General features: G+C 38.2%; 1 protein-coding gene across 2 annotated transcripts in view; it reads left to right on the top strand.

Moving 5' to 3' along the window:
• WDFY2 (WD repeat and FYVE domain containing 2) overlaps nucleotides 1-12948 on the top strand; it is a 144107-nt gene that overhangs the window by 64837 nt on the left and 66322 nt on the right. For both annotated transcript variants that reach the window (XM_045567304.1, XM_045567305.1), the window contains exon 3: nucleotides 4016-4089. In XM_045567304.1, coding sequence (XP_045423260.1) covers nucleotides 4016-4089 — 74 coding nt within the window. The remainder of the gene's footprint in view (nucleotides 1-4015; nucleotides 4090-12948) is intronic.

Genomic DNA, 12948 nt, shown 5'->3' with positions numbered 1-12948 from the left:
AGTGTTTAATTTTAAAGGTGAGACTTTGACAGACCATCAAGGTCTAAAGTCCTGATACTAATAAAAGAGAATAAGAGGTCCCATTACCCATAGACTGCACAAATGTCTAGTTTATTTGTGCTTTTCATTGCTTTCTAAAATTTTTCCAGTACATTCTTTTGACTGTCATTAGTCTGAGACAAAAAAGGCATATGGGAAATCTTATTCAGGTAGCATGGAAAATGAGTCCAATACTATTTTATCAAGAAACTGTAATCATTTTTTCCTACATTTTAATAAAAACGTAGGGAACAATACAGGAAACTAAACTGTAACATCAACAAGACCAGTATCAAGGCCTTGAGTTTTAGTTATTGGATGAGTATAGGAGCAGTCTCAGGCCAGCTACATATAGCATAATGTATGTAAGAGGTCTTGATAAATTTGGGTCACCCTACGAATCTTACTCTGTGTGGTTATTGTTTCTCATGGGGAAAAACAGTTAAAGGTGAGGGTTATAAATATATCTTCACATTTTGTATCATGCTGTATTTATTTCATCTGGAGTTCAAGGATGCAGCTTTGATAGAGGAAGTCAGTAACTGTATTATAATTTTATAGTTCTGGTCAGGTACTTCACTCACTTCTCTTTGGAGAGAGCAATTTGAAGGTGGGAGAAAAGAACAGAATCCCAGCCAGTGCATCTCTAACTTGCATGTTTAGACATCAGAGAGACCAATTATTTATTTATTGCCTTATAAATTATTAGTTTTACAGCATTTAAAGCAGAGTTCTTGTTTGTGAAGCATCACAAATATTTGTAGCCATTTTTTGCCACCTAGCTACAAATGTTGTGCTTAAATCATATTTTGTTTGTCTCCCCCCACTCTTCCTTTGAAAGGATTCCCTTTACCATTTAGTCATAATTACCTTTCCTTTACTGTATCTCATTATCCTTCCCCAGACAGTTTTGCCCGTTTAATATTTGTCTCACATGGCTAAAAGACCATTTTGTGTGGGCTATAGAGTTGCTTTTTTGTTAATTTCTGCTAAGTTGAGGTTAGAAGGATCTTTGTGTCAATCTATTTTTCCTTTGACCCTCACAAGGAAAGATATTTACTGTAACAACAATTCTGGGCATCAGTATTCTTTTGGATTCACTTTCTGCCTCTTTGGCTCTGCCAGGGCTATGAGTAACCACCCCAAGGCCTGTTCTTATGGGAGTGTCACAGTTGGGAAATGGTTTGAAAGCATTATAAGACTCACTTACCAAAAGCCTTTCTCTACACACACACACACACACACACACACACACACACACACACACACACACACACACACACAGGTTTGCCTAGTGTTTTCCCAGAATGTCTCTTCAAAGGGGTAGTAGTACCTTTCGGGCACCTGGGAGCTAATGCTGTCTAACTCTGGCATTCCCCTATCTAGAACATCTTTGATTCAGGCATATGAGTTCTAGAACAGCAGGATTTCTGTTAAAATTTCTTTTGTTCCAGCCTGAGCAAGAGTGAGACCCCATCTCTACTAAAAAAAATAGAAAGAAATTATATGGACAACTAAAATATATATATAGAAAAAAAAAATTAGCTGGGCATGGTGGCGCATGCCTGTAGTCCCAGCTACTCGGGAGGCTGAGGCAGAAGGATTGCTTGAGCCCAGGAGTTTGAGGTTGCTATGAGCTAGGCTGACGCCACGGCACTCACTCTAGTCCGGGTAACAGAGTGAGACTCTGTCTCAAAAAAAAAAAAAAAAAAAAATTTCTTTTGTTTATGCTCCTTTGTAGGAAAAGTCTTTTGCTTTTGAATTCTGATAGTGTTTCTTCCTATATATAAAAGTGATTTGAATCAAGGAGGTGAAATCCAGTCTTACAGTTCCTATATACAGTTGGTTTCACAATCTATAAATTCCTTGATGGTGGCAGTAATGCTTTATATATCATTGTAGCACATGCCTGGAACGTAATAAGCATTCTAAATTTTTGTTGAAAGAATAGCAAGAAATATAGCAATTGGAGGGGACAAGGAATAAAGAAATAGCAATGTAGATTTAAGGGTAGCCTATGCAATGTTGTAAAAAAGTCTTTTAAATCACATTCAAAGATCAGTGAGTTTTCTAACTATAGCAAAACCAGATAAGAACTTTGAAGGAAATAACAAAAAATACTTTTAGATGGTTAGGCAGGCAGCTAAATGATAAGGTTGTTTCTGGCTAGTCTGTAGCCCCTTGGGACTGCAATTGAGTTTTTCTTCCTATGCTCATGCTTACATCTTGTAAATAGTTAGATATTTAAAATGAATTTTAATAGGAACAGCAAAGCAATAACATTAAAAACAATGTTATAGAAATAATCTTGTCACTTGAACACAAGAACTATGCTTAGTGTTCCCATGTATAATGTACTTTCATGTGTGTATATACTTTACATAGTAGTAATCGATGTGTTTTTTCTTTTGATTTGTTTCAGCTAACATGATAATTTTCCATGAAATCATTAGATTTTAATGTTATGGGATTATGAGACCTGGCATTTTAGCATTTGTATAGAAATTGTGTTGACATAGTTTATGGGCCAAGGGCAAGTAACACTGACTTCCTTAGGGCAGTGCACTAAATATGATGTGATTACTTTGTTCAGCAGTGTACTTTTGGGAATCCAGTTTTATTTTGTGGCTAACCAGAAAGAAGATAGTGTGTTGTGCTGGTGTAAGTTTTGGGGGAAAATTCTTTTTTGTATGCTTTTATTTTCTGAATATATCATGATGGAAAATTAGAAAACAGTTAAATACTTTATACAGTTTAGAAGATTTTTTTTGTTGTTTTGTTCAGGGCCCTTTTATAGAAAATGAAAAAAATGTTACTAAGTGATGTGTTTGTGTTTTTGAAGTGGCTCTGTCAGTGGAGCTTGAAGTTCTTTTATAGTTTAAAGATAATATAAATTGGGTGTTTGAAAATGAGACTGTGTGTTTGGTCTTCGAACCTTTTCCAACTTTTTTGTATGTGACCTTGAGTAAGACATGTAATAATAACTGTGAAAAGTAGGAATAAAAATATTTGATGCTGATTATGATTATGATGATGAGTAGTTCATGATCTACAGGGCTACTGTGAATATGCGGGTGGGGGGGAAGACATTTAACAATTGTGCTGGACTTTTTTAGAACAACTGTTTTAGCACGGGGTACATTGTCAAAAGGCCTCCATTCTTAGGAGCAAGCATAGGTTAGAGGAGAATGCAGGGGCCTGGAAGCAACTGTTTAGTAAGCACTTGGTGACCACACGTGGCTTCCGGGCATGCTTCATTTACTTAGGCTCAGGTGTACTCAGCCAGTCAGTCTTGCAGAACAGGGAGTCCCAGTGCAGGACTGGGTGTGCTGACTCACCTGGTCTCTTTCCTACAATGTCTAGCCCTAATGATGAGTTGGTTCTCTTTTAGATCGAGACACATCTTCAGTCGTTTTCCATCAGCAGCCTCCCGCGCACCTCCTGAATGCCAAAAGCAAAAAACTCCCTTTAGTTCACATGCCCCAAATTAATTCTGAATCAAAAAATAGATTTCTATACTAGTGTGTGTATGTGTATGTATGTGGGTGAAGAGGCTGGGGGGGATAACAAGATCTTTCTTTTGTTTTCCTAGTTCAGAAAGGATAGGTTGTTTCTATTTAAGATAGAATCAGGGTGGAACAGAAAGCGTGGTAACAGAAAGATTACACAGTGCAAAATATTGGTAATCTAGTCAAGTAAAGTTAGACTCAATACTGACAACAAGCTGAGACCAAGCCCCTTGGAACTTGCCCAGTTTGAGAATATCTTATTTGTTATATTCATTGAACAGATAACTGAAAAACTAAGGGTTGGTTGTAAAATTACTGTTTTTGTTTTTTGGTGAGTGGGTGTTAAATGAACTGTTTTTCAGGAAATAGTGGGGAAAAATAGCCCCACACTTTTAGCTAGTTAGGCACTCCTAAGTCGATGAGAATCATCGTTTTGTTAATTTCATCAACATGTTCATTTCTTTCAGCTCCATGTTCATGCATGTCTTTTAACCCGGAAACAAGAAGACTGTCCATAGGTCTAGACAATGGTACAATCTCAGTAAGTACACATAAATAAGATTTCCAGTTGAAATACTTCCCTTCCTGTGAAGTATGTATATTTATTGTGATGAGAATTATTTATTAGTTTTTTCAAATTAATAGAATCATTTTCTTGCTAAGTAAAGTGGAAACTGCAGTGCAGCGTATTATGGTAAGAGATTCTGTGTAAGGAAAGCTGTCATCAGTGTCCACTTAAATGCTGGCAAGATTCAGCTTGACCTGCCACGCACACAGTGGCTAGTATAGGGGCATTGGGAGGCTAACGAGTGAACTGCATGAATCTGCCTTTGTGAGAGCAAGCTGTGATACTAGTGGCGTTATCAGATGGTTAATCATGATGTAGATAGACACTTTCTCTTACATCTGTATGTGTGATCTTGTCTTTGATACTTTGTGTTCTCTTCTTTCCCCTCTTCCTTCTGCTTCTTGTCTTTTTAGCTCCCTCTAGCATCTGAATAGAATTCTATAAATTTGTATGAATTTGTAAAGAAAGTACAGAATCTAGATTTAGTCTATAGGGTAGATCCAAATGAATATTAGACCCTTTGATTATAGATCTTGAGGGAACTGAAATGATTAGAAATTGGAATTTTGAGTTTTATCTATCTACTTATTTTTTTTATGTATTTAGTTTCTACTGATGTATTAACTAGTAACAAGACTGATCTGGTAAATTCTCCATTTGGTAAATTATCCAGTATTGCTGTTACTCCTGGGCAAGCAGGATCCTGCTTTGGGACTGGTGAATTGGAAGGCTCTACTCTTCTCACCCATAGGGTGAAAAATCTGAGGTGCCAAGTGGATGTGACTAGCCCACATCCTCACTCTCTATCACCCCATCCTATACCTACCAGGACTCTGGAATTTCCTGCCCCCAAACAGCTCAGAGCCTGCTTCCAGAGTTTGTATGGTCCTTTTCCCTGGACCTGTCCTTAGTAGGACAAAACCAGTGAGTATTTGCTTAGGCCTGAGAGATGGCAAAGGGGTAGCAGTTTGAGGTGTGCAAGGCCCCTCAACGTGTCCACAGAACCGGAGAACAGGAAGAGAAGGGGATGGGCTGGCCCTTCGAACACCAAAAAGTGGACCCCAAAACTGGGGTCCAGCCTGAAGGCCAAGAGGGTTCTTGGCTTCATGCAAGAAAGAATTCAAGTGCAAGACTTAAGTTGGAAATGAAAGCAGCATTTATTAAAGAAACAAACAGCAAGCAGGCAACCCCATAAACAGAGTACATTGTTGTTAAGCTCTAGTTTTGGCTATCTCTTGATTATTTGTTGAATAAGGGGTGGATTATTCATAGGTTTTCTGGGAAAAGGATGGAGATTTCCAGGAATTGGCGACTCCTCCTCTTTTTCTACCATATAAGGTAACTTTTGGGGGTTGTCGTGGTGATTGTAAACTGTCATGGCAGTGTTGGTGGGAATAATTCTTTTAGTATGCTAATACGTTATAAGTAGGGTATAATGAGCTACCAGGACGAGCAGAGGTCCTTCTTGTTACTGTCTTGGCTCCTATTGGTCTTAACCAGTTTCTTTACTGCATCTGTTTCCTGGTTTTTGTCAGAGACCTTGGCTCGGGTCTCACAACTTTTCAATGAGTTAGGCCTGCCAGTTTCCTCGCTCACTCCCATGTGAGCACGTTATGATGTGGAACTTCAAGGAGTCTAAGAATTCTAAATTGGAACCTGTACCTTCAGGTAGTTGAAGGTGTATTTGTCAAGATTGGAGGGTAAGACCATATGTTATTTAATAGTTTAACTTGACTTGTAACATTTATTTATTATTTATTTATTTATTTATTTATTTATTTATTTATTTTCAGACAGAGTCTCACTCTGTTGCCCGGGCTAGAGTGCCGTGGCGTCAGTCTAGCTCACAGCAACCTCAAACTCCTGGGCTCCAGGAACCCTCCTGCCTCAGCCTCCCGAGTAGGTGATACTACAGGCATGCACCACCATGCCCAGCTAATTTTTTCTATATAATTTTAGCTGTCCAGCTAATTTTCTATTTTTAGTAGAGACGAGGTCTTGCTCTTGCTCAGGCTGGTCTCAAACTCCTGAGCCCAAACGATCCACCCACCTTGGCCTCCCAGAGTGCTAGGATTACAGGTGTGAGCCACTGCGCCTCGCCGACTTGTAACTTTTAAATACTTAGACATTGAATGTGGGCCTCCATTTGCCTGACCTTTACAAATATTAGTGGGCCTGAAGTTTTGGATTTGACTTTTAGTCAAAACATTTGTTTGGTGGCCTTTATGGGAATATTAAAATATTATTAAATATAACTCAGCCTATTGACAAATATTTATGGAATTAAATCTAACCCATTTAGTAGATTTGTAAACTCTTCTTTCGATAAACAGAAGTTTCTGACATTCTGATTGTTGTCTACTTTGAAGAGAGCCATTTTAAAAAGGAGGCGTGTGCGTGGAATAAATTTATTTTTAAAAGACAAAGGGAGATCGTTGGATTATTCAATGAGCTTCCAAAGTGTCCCTTACAAAAGAAGTCTGAAAAGATGAGCTGAGATCTATCTATTGCCCAACAGTTCACAGACTAGTGCACGTAGCACTCACTGTCCATGAAAAGACTTAGATTTATATAACATATGGGTGGTTCTTTGCACTTCAGATATTACTGTGGGTGGTTAATGGGTGCTGATACATTTGGCTTTGAAGGCAACAAAGGTGAGCAAAGTAAGTTATGGAGAATTCTAGCTATTTATCATATATAAGAGGAGAAACCATCTTAGGCATTATTCCTTTAGTAAATGAAACTGCCAAAGAGCCAGAACATCAGTCAGGCACTGGAGCTGTCTCTTCTCTAGGTATGTCAGTACAGTGTCAAGACATCAAACCTTATCTTACTCTGCTCTTCCAAGAAAGATTGAGGACCCTGACTTGGGTGAAATAATTTCCTTGAAAGTTCCTCCTTTATGTTGCTGAGGAAGATGAATTGCACATTGTACTTATTCTTGTCTGAAGAATTATAAAGAGTGCTAAGTTAGAGGAAGGTACGTACACTGAGAGGACAGTATGTTTAAGGTTCAGGATTCTCATTGATCACTACAATAACAGGTTCTTTACTGAAAATACGTAGTCTCTGCTGTTTAATAATTTACTTTCTGGACATGATATATTGTAGTCAGAGACTATACATTCTCTGGTTCCTGAATATAGCAAATAAATTTTGAAAATACTGGTTAACTTATTTTAAAACTAAGAAAGGATGAAATCGGAAAGTAAATCCTTATTTCACTTTATTTTACTGAACAAAAAGAACACATTATATAAGATTTAAGAGACAGTTAAACTTATGTAACTGAGTAGTGATTAGAGATGAAGTAGAGATAACAAATAGAGACTGTTCTTTCAAAAATTTGGCCACAAGAGAATGAGAGAGAGGTTGAGTGCTGGAACAAGATCTGATAGGAGACAAACAGTGAGAGAGTCAGAGCAATTTGGAAAATTTAGCTGTGGGAAAGGATGAGGACCCTTGAGATAGAAGGGAAAGAGAAAGAGAAATGTCAATATGTTTTCAGATATAGGAGAGGAATGCCTTTTGTTTTTTTCTCATGAAGTAGCGGGTGAGATCCCCTACTGAGAGAAGCTGAAGATGGGGTGAGAGTATATTTTCATCCTTCTATGTTTTGCTCTTCCTGAGTGTATAGCCCAGAATCATCTTCTGCCATCTTGGTCTACATAGTCCTAATTATCTTTCCAGGCCTAGTTCAAATGTTATCATTTTATTTTATTTTTGGCAGTTGGTTCCTGAGCCCTATCAATTGAAATTAATCACACACAGTACTAAGTAGAGCTCGCTATATTGTATTGCTTATTTAACTTTTGTTTTGTAAAATGTTTTTAAGTCTGTCTCTTCTATTAAAGTATTGGGTGTTGAGGCCTTGCCCAGTCTTTTATTCATCTCTTCTCCTAGCAGATCTTAGTGTGGTTCCTTGTACAAGTTAGGAACTCAATGAATAATTTTTTAAATAAGTTTACTGACTAAAGTATAAACATTATTATTATGTAATAAAGCTGGTTGTAATAAGCACTTGCTTAAATTCTGAGATAGCTTGTTTGTACAATTCTATTACTATTAAAAATAAGTTTATTTGTACAATTCTATTACTACTCAAAATGTTTATACAATTCTGTAGAGGAAGAAGATATGCCAGTAGTTTAATTCATCTTGAGTTTTCAGTAATATCTTCTGTTTTAATATGGAAAGAAGTCAGATTGTGCTAACTGCTATTCCTGCTGAAGGAGGACTTAAAATTCGCAATTGTTGTATCTCATGTATTCTAACCAACCAACAAATATTTAGATTTCAATTATGTGTAAAAGATTATGCTCAATTCTAACATAATTTGGCTCCTGGTCTCAAAGAGTTTATAATTCAGTTGTGGAGACGTTTTTCATTTTCATGAAAAATGAAGTTATAAAATAAGTAACACAAAGTAAACATAACAGCGGAAGTAGCAGTACACCAGTGAATGTGATTTTGGCAAGGCAGTGAGGTCAGAAGAGAGTGGGAGACAGTGGTCTGGGAGAGCTCCATGGAAACTGGATGTGAGCTGGATTTAGAAGACAGGCTTGGATTTGATTAGCTAAAGATAGGAAGATAAAGTATTTCAGACAAAATTAATGGCATGGAGGAAAAAAAAACCATGGAGGTAACAAAGGGCAAGAAATGTTTGCAGAGAAATCAACCAATTTGGAAAGAAGTTTAATGGAGCATTGTGAAAGCGTTGATTCAGGACAAGTAGCATTATGTAAAGGAACTAAATCCCTACCAAGGAAAATTCCCCCCAATCCCAACCCAAGGGGATGATTGACTGATGAGGAAATGTCAGCACAGAACTAAAGAATTTCCATTAAATTAATTTCTACCAACCCTAATGAATAATGGCTGTAGAATAGTCACAGAGTTGTATATATCTTTATAAATATGTATTTTCTTCTTCATCAAAATTGTTAGGGAACCAAAATTTTTATTAGTATCTTGCCACAGTAAATGCATTTTAAAGATTTTTTTTGAACAAGGCTCCAAAATTATAAAATCTCTGTTCTCTGAATATTAATCTCATAAATGTGTTATGGAAAGTTTGGGATGAGAGGAGAAGATTGATCTATATAACAGTTATCATTCAGAATGGTGATTGTTATATAAAAAATAATGATATTGACCATGCATGGATTTGTTGTTGTTATTTTGGTAATTCTTATGGTTATTGTATTTTTATAATACATATTACTGTTAGTTCACATGAGCTATCCAAGGGAATGAAAACTAAACATTTGTTGAACAGCTACTGTGTACCGGGCACTCTGCATTAAATATAAAGCCTCATTCCAGGGTTCCACAATAATCCTATGGTATAGGTAGTATTATTCACATATCTCAGATAAGGAAACAAGTGCTTAGAGAATTTACATACCTTCTCCAGCTTACTGAGCTAGGAAACAGCTCAACTGACATGGGAACTCTGCCTGTGTGCCTTGAAGCCTAGGCATTCTCCGTAGTTTATGGGTCTGTCTCCTTCCTGTACTATGAACTGCTTGCGAGCAAAGACCATGTCTGCTTCAGCTTTGTATCCTAACAGAGTTGCGTACCACTGTAGATGCTTTGTAAAATGTCAGTTGAATGAAGGAAAAAAGCCATTTCAACCCATCTCATCAGGATGCTAAAAACGGAATTGGGCACTAGGCTGGCAGGGTAAATATACTCTCAACAGTTGATACAATATGAGCAGATCCGGTGTTTAAGTGACTAGTTTGGGCATACAGAAGAATTTGACATCCATATACTGCTTCTTGAAATTCAGAATACACAGAGATACACATTAAGCAAGCAAATAAGAAACCTAAGTAGAAATATAATGTGTTCCTGACAGCTCGTGGGACCGTAAAATATGCTGTTAAGTCTTTGATTGCCTCCTTTTTACCTAGGGTAGAGCTGATGAATTTTTGGAATTATTGAAGGAATAGGCCTTCTCACATCATTCATATTTTACAATTTTAGAGTATACTTTACAAGAATATCACTGTTTTATCTGTTTTGCCAGTGGTATTCTTTAGAGGACTTGTTTTAAAATTGTGTCACGCGATGGACTTTATGATGGTGTGTGTCTTGGCAGAATCTCATAGATAGGACAGCTATATCACAGATCACAGAAAATACTCAGGCAGAGAGTTCTTGCTGTAACAGGGAAGCAAAAAGTATCCCCATTCCAGAAGCCTCAAGGGAGAGGAATGTAGTTTCTGTAAAAGAGGATATAACTTTTTCAAATAAAAGGAGAAATTACCTCTTTGAAAATATATTTAGCATCTTGTAGAAGGAAATCCAAGAATCATCAGAGCTGTTTTGATCCTCTGAAACCAGGATCTTGGACTGTAAGTGTTTTATTATATTCACAAGGTCCAAGATGTTATAGTGTTTGTAACAGAGCTCGGGTAGTTCTGGGAGAACAAGATGAGTCATTACCGGTTACAGCATATCAATACCTGGTTATTAGTTTCCTAGGGCTGCTGTGACAAAGTATCACACACTGGGTGGCTTAAAACAACAGAGTTTATTCTCTCACAGTTCTGGAGGCCAGAAGCCTGAAATCAAGATGTTGACAGGGCCATGCTCCTGAAGGCTGCAAGGGAGAATTATTCCTTGCTTTTTCCTAGCGTCTGGTGGTTGCTGGCAGTCCTTGGCATGCCTTGGCTTATGCCAATTCCTGCCTGCATCTTCACATCACCTTCTTTTCTGTGTCTCTGCATCTTCATATGGCTTTTCTTTTCTTTTTTTTTTTTGAGACAGGGTCTTGCTCTGTTGCCCCAGCTAGAGTGCAGTGGCGTCATCAAAGCTCACTGCAACCTCAAACTCTTGGGCTCAAGTGATCCTCCTGCCTCATCCTTACGAGTAGCTGGAACTACAGACATGTGCAGAAAGGGGCGGGTCTTGCAAAACCAACAGGAAGATACCGAATCCCACAATTTCACCAGTAACAGTTAAAGATCAATCCTGTGAGTTCTCTCACTAAGGTAATGGGGCATGGGCACGCTGCAGGAGTTCTGTATTGCACAACTTCTGAAAAGACCTCAGTGGATGGAAAAGAGACGTAAATCTTCCTCTTTCAAAATTGTTTTTTGTTTTTTTTTTTTGAGAATCTGCTTTTTTACAGCCTAAATAGTTCCTAAGGGAACAACAGAGCGTGAGCTCCAAGCCTCCAACATATCTGGAGGATAGAGTCACATCTCTTGTGATAATCCCTTCTTCAAGGAAAGGCAGAAGAGCCAACTCGTGGACTTTGACATCCTTGCAGTTTTTCTTATCTACCTGCCACCAAGAAGAAAGAAAGGAGCGGATGCAGCAGTTTCTCCACTGTACCCTGCCATTTTTACAGCCCCCACTAAAAAGCCCCATAGCTGGTTTTTGGGGCCAGCGCATTCTTCCTCTTTCCACCTCCATGCTGGTCCTTTTCCCTTCCCCCCAGGGAAAGGTAAATAAACCTTCTTTCTCTCCTAATCTTTGTCTGGAGAAATCTTTCTCAAAACCCATGTGCACCAGCATCTCTACCCTAACACGTGCCATGATGCTCAGCCAGTTTTTCTCTTTTTTGTAGAGACAGGGTCTGGCTTTTGCTCAGGCTGGTCTTGAACTCCTAAGCTCAAGGGATCCTTCCGTCTTGGTCTCCCAGAGTGCTAGGGTGTCAGTACCATGCCCAGCCCATATGGCTTTCTTATAAAGACACCAGTCATTGGACTTAGGGCATGCCCTAATCCAGTATGACCTCATCTTAACTAATTACATCTTCAAAGACCCTATTTCCAAATAAGGCCACAGTCTGAGATTCTAGGAGAACATGATTTTGGGAAGACACTATTTAACTCAGTACACCTTGTGATATTGTATTTACAGTATTTGCCTACCAGTGTTAAACACTTGATTTGGAAACAATTTTGTGAATGTGAGGTATGATGTCTTCAAGAACTATCCAAAGATATTAAAATAAGATGATTCAAAATGCTCTTGGGTGATAAGAAAATATTAACATTGAAAGGGACCTTAATTCTTCTGCATCTAGTGGCACTCTCCTTTAGATTAAGCAATAGATTGGGTAGGTCACATGTCAACATAGTGGTGACAGAGCTAGGACTTCCCTGAGCCCTGGACAAATATTCTTTGTACTATACCAAGCCTGTTTCTTCATAAAACTAGGACAGCCCAACTACAAGGCATTGCCCTAGGGTGTTCACTAGTGAAGTGTGCATGAGCTCTTGTTATTCTGTGCATCGAGCCATTGTTAAAAGCGAGGGAGGGAAGAGTTTGAGCATTTACTCTAATAAGGTGTTTTGGATATATTGTTTATTGCTGTGGGTTATAATGAGCCAACAGGGACTGAACCCAAATGGTGAGGTCACATTCAACAGCAATGACAAGTAGCCTCTGAATAAAGCAGTTCAGCTATACCCAGGCAAGTTGAATGTACAGTCAGTCCACCCCTGCTGGACAGAAAATCTTTTGAAAATCTTCACCTCAATTGGCTTAGAAATAGCACTGCTGTACCAGGCTCCTGCTTGTCAATCATCGTGATGCATTCCACGTTTTGTGCTTCTAGAAGAGTTGATGTTGCTTCTGGAATTTCCCTGCTTTCCAAGGTTTCTAGTGTGATACTGATTATGATCGTAATTTTGAGAACAACAGAGGGTGAATTTGAAGAAAATTTCAGGATGTCTTGTGTTAAAAGAAATGTGGGCCTAGATTAGAATCAACAGGGTCTTCTTCTTTTAAACTTACATAACCCCACTGTTACTTACACTAACATATGATTCTGTCATTATACCATGGTTTCTGCCATACGAGACCACC

Source organism: Lemur catta, chromosome 13, assembly GCF_020740605.2.
Source record: "Lemur catta isolate mLemCat1 chromosome 13, mLemCat1.pri, whole genome shotgun sequence".
In the NCBI taxonomy this organism is placed as follows: domain Eukaryota; kingdom Metazoa; phylum Chordata; class Mammalia; order Primates; family Lemuridae; genus Lemur; species Lemur catta.
This window is presented reverse-complemented; position numbering and strand designations above follow the sequence as displayed.